Source organism: Sprattus sprattus (genome assembly GCF_963457725.1).
Source record: "Sprattus sprattus genome assembly, chromosome: 12".
Taxonomy (NCBI): domain Eukaryota; kingdom Metazoa; phylum Chordata; class Actinopteri; order Clupeiformes; family Clupeidae; genus Sprattus; species Sprattus sprattus.
Window position 1 is genome coordinate 6,298,056 of NC_137910.1, and position 10,000 is coordinate 6,308,055.

Genomic DNA, 10,000 nt, shown 5'->3' on the forward strand with positions numbered 1-10,000 from the left:
TGTACACTTGCCTGTGTGTACCAGTTAGCATAAATGGGTATGCAAACATATAGTGTGCATGCATATACTGTATGTGTTCCTGTATGTGTGTGCATCTATGTGTACCTGTGTTTGTGCGTCCCTATGTGCACGATTGTGCATCAGTGTTTGAGTGCATGCCTTTAAGTCTGTATGTTTGTGTGTGTTAATGTATGTGTGTGTGTGTGTGTGTGTGTGAGTACAGTATGTATATGTAAATAAGTGTGTGTGTATCGGTGTGTCCCACCTCTGCGTTGGGACGTTAGGGGGCCGCGAGCGAGCTCTGCTCGGCTCCTCTCGACGAGGCGACTGCGAGCGCGAGCGGTGGTGGGGCGGGCAGGGGGCGTCCGGGACCTCCAGATTGGCAGACCTTTCCCTTTCTCTTCCTCTCTCCATGTCTCTGTCCCTTTCTCTCTCTCGATCCTGCGAGCGGTTCTCTTCGGCTACAACATACATCAGGTACACATTTGTTAAAAACACAGGAGCAGAGTGAGAGAGAGGAGAGACAAAGAGAGAGTGAGAGAGAGGAGAGACAAAGAGAGAGAGAGAGAGAGAGAGAGAGAGAGAGAGAGAGAGACAGCGGATGAGAAAGAGAACAGAGACAGAGAGAGGCGAAGAGAAATATAAGCAAGATAGAATCAATTTCATTGTTTAATTTAAAGTAATAAAACACATATCCTAACCTATGCCCAGGTTAATGTCACAGTGCTCCATATTCACACTGAACCGTGTCATGCTGCTGGACGTGTGTAAAGTATATGTGTCCATTTCTACACCATTGCCAGACTAACCATGCAAGCTAGACTACGAGTCATGAAGATACCAGCTCTCTTCTTTTTTTCCCCAAAGTATCAATGATCTCTCATGTCAGAACCATTTCAGGAAAGCACAGAAGGACTGATTCGCCTCCAAAGTAATGGGTAAATAGTAACTATAGTAACTTGTGGTCTAACGGCATATCAAATACTATTGTCCCAGCCTACAGGGACAGTAACTGAAACAGTAGGCTCAAATTATTCTCATTGTCTCAGTTCACAATGTGGAGATGTTGTTGAATGAAATGCTTTTTTTACAGGTGCCTTCAGGTTTCTTGTGTAGGTTTTTATATTGGTTATCATTCCTTATATTGGTTATCATTCCTTAATTTCCCTCGGGATCAATAAAGTATCTATCTATCTATCTATCTATCTATCTATCTATCTATCTATCTATCTATCTATCTATCTATCTATCTATCTATCTATCTATCTATATATCTTTTAGCTGAGGTCCTAAAGGTCCTATGGGGGTAAAAAAGAGAAACGAGAGCTGAGCATCTTCGCCTGTTCAGATCATTAGTCTACCATGCAAAAGATAGAAAGAGAAAAGGTTCACATTAGGTGAAGAAAAATAGACAGAGGGTTCACATCAGAGAAAGAAGAAGAAAAAATGATTGCCTCAGAAAGAGCACTTTCATCTCCCCATCTCTTTCCCTCTTTCTCTTTCTGTCTGTCTTCTGTCATGCACAGAAGCTGTCACTGCACATGCCCAGCTGTGTGCACGGTGTGAGTAAGGCCCTACACTCTCTAGTAGTGAACATGTGTGCGTGGTGTGAGTAAGGCCCTACACTCTCTAGTAGTGAACATGTGTGCGTGGTGTGAGTAAGGCCCTACACTCTCTAGTAGTGAACATGTGTGCATGGTGTGAGTAATGCCCTACACTCTCTAGTAGTGAACATGTGTGCGTGGTGTGAGTAAGGCCCTACACTCTTTAGTAGTGAACATGTGTGCATGGTGTGAGTAAGGCCCTACACTCTCTAGTAGTGAACATGTGTGCGTGGTGTGAGTAAGGCCCTACACTCTCTAGTAGTGAACATGTGTGCGTGGTGTGAGTAAGGCCCTACACTCTCTAGTAGTGAACATGTGTGCGTGGTGTGAGTAAGGCCCTACACTCTCTAGTAGTGAACATGTGTGCATGGTGTGAGTAAGGCCCTACACTCTCTAGTAGTGAACATGTGTGCATGGTGTGATTAAGGCCCTACACTCTCTAGTAGTGAACAAGTGTGCATGGTGTGAGTAAGGCCCTACACTCTCTAGTAGTGAACATGTGTGCGTGGTGTGAGTAAGGCCCTACACTTTTTAGTAGTGAACATGTGTGCATGGTGTGAGTAAGGCCCTACACTCTCTAGTAGTGAACAAGTGTGCATGGTGTGAGTAAGGCCCTACACTCTCTAGTAGTGAACATGTGTGCGTGGTGTGAGTAAGGCCCTACACTTTTTAGTAGTGAACATGTGTGCATGGTGTGAGTAAGGCCCTACACTCTCTAGTAGTGAACATGTGTGCGTGGTGTGAGTAAGGCCCTACACTTTTTAGTAGTGAACATGTGTGCATGGTGTGAGTAAGGCCCTACACTTTTTAGTAGTGAACATGTGTGCATGGTGTGAGTAAGGCCCTACACTCTCTAGTAGTGAACATGTGTGCGTGGTGTGAGTAAGGCCCTACACTTTTTAGTAGTGAACATGTGTGCATGGTGTGAGTAAGGCCCTACACTCTTTAGTAGTGAACGGGGACTGGCAGAAACACAGAGCTTACGGCATGAATCCTCAGAAGCTCAAAGGGATCACTGGCTTTAAATAGGGACAGCTTGAGCTCCTCCCCTCCCCAATGTTATGCTGTAATTCTTCCCTATCTTTAGCCAGTTTCACTCTGGCAGGGGGACTGCCAATGAAAACTAGCCTTTTGGCTACAATTGGGTGCATTTACATTTCAATGTTTAATAATGCACACGGTCCCTCTTCATCAAATAAACAAATCAAATCAAAATCAAAGCACTCAACCCTGAGAGCACGTTAGCAAGGGAGACATACTTCACTGCGATGATTTAAAAATATATATATATTTCATGTGGAGATGGACTTGCGTTAACCCGTTAACTAATGGCTGAAAAGGCAGTGTTCTCAGTGTTTGCTTCAGCCTGTGGGTCTGTTACAAGCACTGTTAAATATGTTTGCCGTTTCCTCAGTGTAAAAGCTAAAGCTAGTTGCTCTTAACGGTATTTTAATTCTCATTTTCCAGCTTATCTTACTTTGAGATCTTATCACACATGAACACAATCAGAAAACATTTCTATTTCCATTTAAGTGCGCATGTATGAACTCACTGACTATCTCATTGACTGAGATAGTCTAATCTTCTTGAATTTCATGCCATTTTGTACGACTGGGTAATAGCTGTTGGTGGCCTGAAACTCCCACAGAAACTGAACAGTTGGCGCTTGACTGTGTGTGTGGATGGCAGGGTGTGATGTAGAGAGGACAGAAATGGCCGTCTCTGTGTTGGCGGTTTGCTCCTCACGAATCTGAAGGCACCACTGAGGATTCATGCCACTGTCTCCACGACAACAGGGGAGAGACCTTCATGAGTGCTGAAGCCTGGCTGCCGTGTCATCCTACCCCCCTCCCCCCCTCCCCCGACACACACACACACACAACCCTCCCTTGGAATAGACGTCTACAAGTGTGAAGCACAGACGCATCGTCACGGTAACTGTTGCCATGCCCCCCACCCACCTGTGGCCACTACGCCAATACCATCATCATAATCTGTTTCTGTGATGCGTTGAGATCCTGCGTTGTGATGGATAAACAGCACACACACACAGACAGACACACACAGAGAGAGAGAGACATAGACAGACATAGATACACCGTCAACACACAACACACAGCACACATAAATATATAGGGTGAGTGGACCCTTTGGAGATCATGAGGACAGCATATACATTTAAACACATTTAGACACAAACAAATGAAAAGTCCCACCCCACCCCTACCCACCCCCTATGCATAGACACACAATGATCATTTGATTCAAGAAATACTAGGAAAATATTATACTATTGGAAACGTTTTTTGAACACTACATTAAGAGGATGGATTTCACTACAATACATCCTTACTAGTAACTAGTGAGACCAATGGTACACATTTGCTTTGACTAAGAATCTTATTCTCTCTCTCTCTCTTTCTCTCTCTCTTTCTCTCTCTCTCTCTCTCTCTCTCTCTCTTTGTCTCTCTCTCTCTCGCAACACACACACACACTTACGTTGCAGCCGCTTCCCGGGCGTGCCTGGGTGCGGGTGTCTCCGATGGAGATATGGCGAGGGGTTGGGCAGGGGGATGGAGGACACGTCGTGTGTCTGCAGCTTGTACCAGTGAGGCTTGTCGTCCAGCAGGGCAGTCTCCAGCTCAATCAGCATCTGCAGCGACAACACGTCACGCGCCAGTCGCCACACACACACACACACACACACACAAACACACACACACACACACACACATACACACACACACACACACACGTCACGCGCCAGTCACTTCACACGGAACCTATCGCAGCTCATTACCAGTGAAGCCTTTGACTTGTATCCCTCAGTACAATGCAAGAGGAGAGAAAACACCAAACTGTGACACACACACACACACACACACACACACACACACACACACACACACACACACACACACACACACACACACACACACACACACACACACAGACACACACACAGACACACACAGACACACACACACACACACACACACAGACACACACACACACACACACACACACACACACACACACTCACTCACTCACTCACTCACTCACTCACTCACTCACTCACTCACTCACTCACTCACTCACACTCACAAACACATATACACACTCACAAACACATATACAAACACACACACACACACACACACACACACACACACACACACACACACACACACACACACACACACACACACACACACACACACACACACACACACACACACTGACTCACTCAATCACTCACTCACTCAGTCACTCACTCACTCACACACATACACACACATACACACTGACACACCTTCACTACTATGCTAGGTCAGGGTGTATAAAATGCAACATTAAATATATTTGAATTAGAGATTCATGTCCGAACAGTGCGTTGGAAGTATATTAAAGCGCTGGGATTTACCCGTCCCCAGTATAGAGTCTATAGCATATTCAGTCGTGTGATCACAGCCAAGCAGAACCTTATAGGGGCTGCTGCGGTCCAGACGGAACGTTGCGCAACACGACGAGTGTGCCGCCGCCAAAGTGCAGCCTAGTGTGCGTGTGTGTGCCACCTCTGAACCCTGCCTTGGTCGTCCATAACTCCAGTGGCGTGTGTTTGTTTGACACAGGTCTGGCTCTCGAGGGCTCTCTACGTACGCCGTGGCCTGACCTAAAACAGGGCACCTGTGTTTATACTCTTAAAAATAACACTGGGCATGAGTGTGCGTGCCTCTGAGAGCAGTGCGGAGTGGCAGCGGAGACGGGGCGAGAGGGTGGAGGTTGTGGGGTGGAGGTGGAGAAGGGGTGAGGGGGTGGGGGTGGTGGGGTGGTGGTGGAGAAGGGGTGAGGGGGTGGGGTGGAGGTTGTGGGGTGGGGGTGGTGGTGGAGAAGGGGTGAGGGGGTGGGGTGGAGGTTGTGGGGTGGGGGTTGAGAAGGGGTGAGGGGGTGGGGTGGAGGTTGTGGGGTGGGGGTGGTGGTGGAGAAGGGGTGAGCGGGTGGGGTGGAGGTTGTGGGGTGGGGGTGGTGGTGGAGAAGGGGTGAGGGGGTGGGGTGGAGGTTGTGGGGTGGGGGTGGTGGTGGAGAAGGGGTGAGGGGGTGGGGTGGAGGTGGTGGGGTGGGGGTGGTGGTGGAGAAGGGGTGAGGGGGTGGGGTGGAGGTTGTGGGGTGGGGTGGTGGTGGAGAAGGGGTGAGGGGGTGGGGTGGAGGTGGTGGGGTGGGGGTGGTGGTGGAGAAGGGGTGAGGGGGTGGGGTGGAGGTTGTGGGGTGGGGTGGTGGTGGAGAAGGGGTGAGGGGGTGGGGTGGAGGTTGTGGGGTGGGGTGGTGGTGGAGAAGGGGTGAGGGGGTGGGGGTGGTGGTGTTGTTTGTAGCTATGAGAGAGTCCTGGACAGGGTGTGTTTTAGTCACAGATGTAGATTCAGATGTACAGTACCGGTCAAAAGGTTGGACACACCTATACTTTACAAGTTTTTTCTTTTTTTTGTTTGGTACATCATTTCATATGTGTTCTTTCCTAGTTTAATTGTCTTCAGTATTAATCTACAATGTAGAAAATAATAAAAGTAAAGAAAACACTTAACCAAAAAATTAAAGGTGCGTCCAAACTTTTGACTGGTACTGTAGATTACTGGGTGTGGCTGATGAGCTGGGATACTATATGGTTAGAGTGAGCTGAGTAGTCTGATGTGTTTAATGTTTATATTTTTTAATGACATTAACAATATGTTTTTTTTCACAAGCAGGTTTAGAAGGTTCTTATGAGAGCATAGGGCTACCCATACGTACCAGTACATGTTGTACAAGTGCAAGCACACACACACACACTCACACACACACACATACACACACACACACACACACACACACCCATGCACAAATACACATACAGTACATATATACGCTCAGACACAAACATATGTAGTCATACACACAGACACACACACACACACACACACACACACACACACACACACACACACACACACACACACACACACACACACACACACACACACACACACACACACACACACACGCACACACACACACACGCACACACACACACACACACACACACACACACACACACACACACACACACACACACACACACATACACACACACACACACAGACACACACACACACACACACACACACACACCTCTCCCATGAAGTCGCTCTCCTCCTCCTGTACTCTGGGTTGGTCCCATACGGTGATCTCCAGCATGCGTTCTCTGAAGTCGCGCCGGTGCACGTGAGAGTACAGGAACGTCTGGTTCCACTTGGGCTCCAGACTCTTCTTCACCGTTTTCGTTCTCCTCTTACTCTTATCACTGGAACAGAGGCCAGCACACATTATTACAAATAACCATTACACATACTGAACATTATTATAAATAATCATTACACATACTGTTCATTATTATAAATAATCAATACACATACTGTACATTACTATAAATAATCATTTACACATACTGTTCATTATTATAAATAATCATGACACATACTGTACATTACTATAAATAATCATTTACACATACTGTACATTATTATAAATAATCATTACACATACTGTACATTATTATAAATAATCATTACACATACTGTTCATTATTATAAATAATCATTACACATACTGTACATTATTATAAATAATCATGACACATACTGTACATTACTATAAATAATCATTAAACCTACTGTACATTACTATAAATAATCATTTACACATACTGTACATTACTATAAATAATCATTACATATACTGTATATTACTACAAAATAATCATTAAATATACTGTACATTATTACAAATAATCATTACACATACTGTTCATAAATGCAATAATGATTGTGACTGTTAATCAGGCCTTAGTGTCTAGTGATAAATAGGCAAGTTTTTACAGCTATTTAGTCTCACAATTAAAGACATGATCAATAATGATAATGTTCAATAATCATATTATTATCATACAATATATTTTCATATGCATACAGAAAACATACACACATTCCTATTCATACTAAAACAGACATTCATGCATCCAAGAACCAGATAGAGTTGATGCAATGGGTGCGTTGAGTCACATTAGGCTGAAGGAAATGTTGTATACCTGCGATCAGGCAGGAAGTACATTTTCACGTAGGGGTTCCTGGGATGGCCATCTTGCCTGGCAGGCAGATCGATGGCCTGGAGAACGTTGACTATCAGCTGGTGTCCAACCTTATCGTACCACATCTTCACCTGTGGAGAAGAGAATAGTCCAGGGTCTTTCATCACAACACACACCCATCAAACGCCTCACCATCCCACATGTAGCTTCATCCAAATATGAGCATATTTTTTCAAGCATCAGTTTTCGTAGGACAAGCACTGACTCCATTGATGCCATCATCTTGTTGTTTGTACATTAAACATCTATTTTTAAATTGTATCCTATAAGGGATAGGTGTAGTGATAGTAAGCTGGCAAAAGTTGAAGTTAGATTTGGTAAAGCGACTTGGGACTTTGGTTTCTGGTTTAGTCTTTACTTGTAGTAATCTCATTCACAACAGTTTTATCCATGATTAATGACTGATTTGGCAATTTGGAAGGGAACTGCATTTCGCTATGGAAAGGATACTAGGATAGAAATCCCTCCACATGACATTATTTCAGCGCTCATAAGCAGGGGCTGATAACAAGGCAGTATGCTAGCAAAGTTAGCATATCCCATCTTATCCATATCACATCAAAACATCTTCTATCCTGTCGAACCCTTGTGTACCCTAAGGTACGGTATCAGGGTCTGCCAGTGCCATACAGTGACGTGAGTGACGTACTGAGAGTTGCCCGGGCAGGGTCTGGGGGGCGTCTCGCAGACATCCAGGGCTGGACGGGGAGCGGATGGAGATGACCGGCCTCTCCATCTTCTGGGACTCAAAGGAGCTTGAACCTGCTGGAGCGTGTGGAAGAACAGCAGGAAATGCGGTCAGTATCCCAGCAGACGGGAGAGCATCGGTGCAGATGGGATTTTTTAAACTGGGGGGGGACGCTAACATCGCCTAATCAGCTGTGCAGAGTTATTAACTGATGATTTTCGCTTTACGTAGGGAGATCGGGGGGGGGGGACGGATCGGGGTCACTATGAATCTGGGGGGGACATGTTCCCCCTGTCCCCAGTGCTATCTGCGCCCCAGGAGACGGGAGAGTATCCCAGCAGACGGGAGAGTGTCCCAGCAGACGGGAGAGTATCCCAGAGCGAGAAAGTGAACAACACAGGGCCTGGTCTTCCTCCACACAAATATGTTCCTGGGGCTGAACTGGTAGAGCACGGTGCTGTCAACACCAAGATCACATGCTGCGATCCAGGGAGCACACAGGCTTCTTAAAATGTATCACTATACAATACTGTGAGTTGCTTCAGACATACATGTCTGCTAGCTCAATAACCAAAGGTGCAGAATACATGAAGACTCACAGTGACTCATAGAAAACACAAATCATATTGTCATATTTCTCTTTATATTGGATATTGCGTACAGCATACCAGTACATACTAAAACACCTATTCATTAAACAGAGAACGTGTAGCATAGTCTGATTTTATCAATATTAGATTAACAGACTGATCAGATTATCAGATACAGACAGATATTAATATGTCAATAGTCGGTGTCATAAACAGTGCATTACGAATAATGATCACAAGTGTGGAAATTGTTTTTTTTTTGAGTAGATCACATTTCAATGAAATGTGTGAACATGTGTTTGGGTTGTTATGTGTTATTGTGAGAGAGACCCTGTGGGTCAACAGTGCCAGAGATGATGCTTACTAGATTCTAATGGAGGATGGGATGTTTCTGGGATTCTTGGTATGTCACTGAAAACAAAGAGGAAAAACAGTGAGTTGCACTGTGTAGTTCTTAGTGAAGTTTTTCAGAAAACTAAACACACACACACACGCACACACACGCACCCACGCACGCACGCACGCACGCAGGCACACACACTCATACACATGCCTACCCCACCACCCACTTAGATATACAAGTTATATAAAGGGTGTGTATAGTAGGTTTGAAGTCAGGAAAAGTGGCGAATGGGATTTGCATCTTCTGTTTTCATGAAATCTGTATAATCTCCCGTCCACTATCCTGTTCAGTAACCATCTCTATCACACCAGGCATCATTCGTTTTATGAATCTTTACAGTTACATGTCTCCACCGTAGCAATTCCAGTAGAAATGCTTTACTTTTGCTAATACAAAATAACCACACTTTGAGTGCATAACAATGCCATATTATGAGTCTAGCAATAAGTAGTGATAGTCTTATTCTCCATCTTTAAAATTCGAATGGCAAACTGTCAGTGAGCGTTACTGCCTTCAGTATGAGGCCTACAGGCGGAG

General features: G+C 45.2%; 1 protein-coding gene across 1 annotated transcript in view; it reads right to left on the reverse strand.

The window, feature by feature from the left end:
• The window catches only part of rims1a (regulating synaptic membrane exocytosis 1a), a gene marked incomplete at both ends in the record, with an annotated part of 101,804 nt that overhangs the window by 23,319 nt on the left and 68,485 nt on the right, over positions 1-10,000 (reverse strand). Inside the window, 7 exon segments of the mRNA XM_080848570.1 lie at positions 266-461; positions 3,566-3,622; positions 4,104-4,257; positions 6,768-6,939; positions 7,723-7,853; positions 8,432-8,547; positions 9,425-9,471. Coding sequence (XP_080704696.1) covers positions 266-461; positions 3,566-3,622; positions 4,104-4,257; positions 6,768-6,939; positions 7,723-7,853; positions 8,432-8,547; positions 9,425-9,471 — 873 coding nt within the window.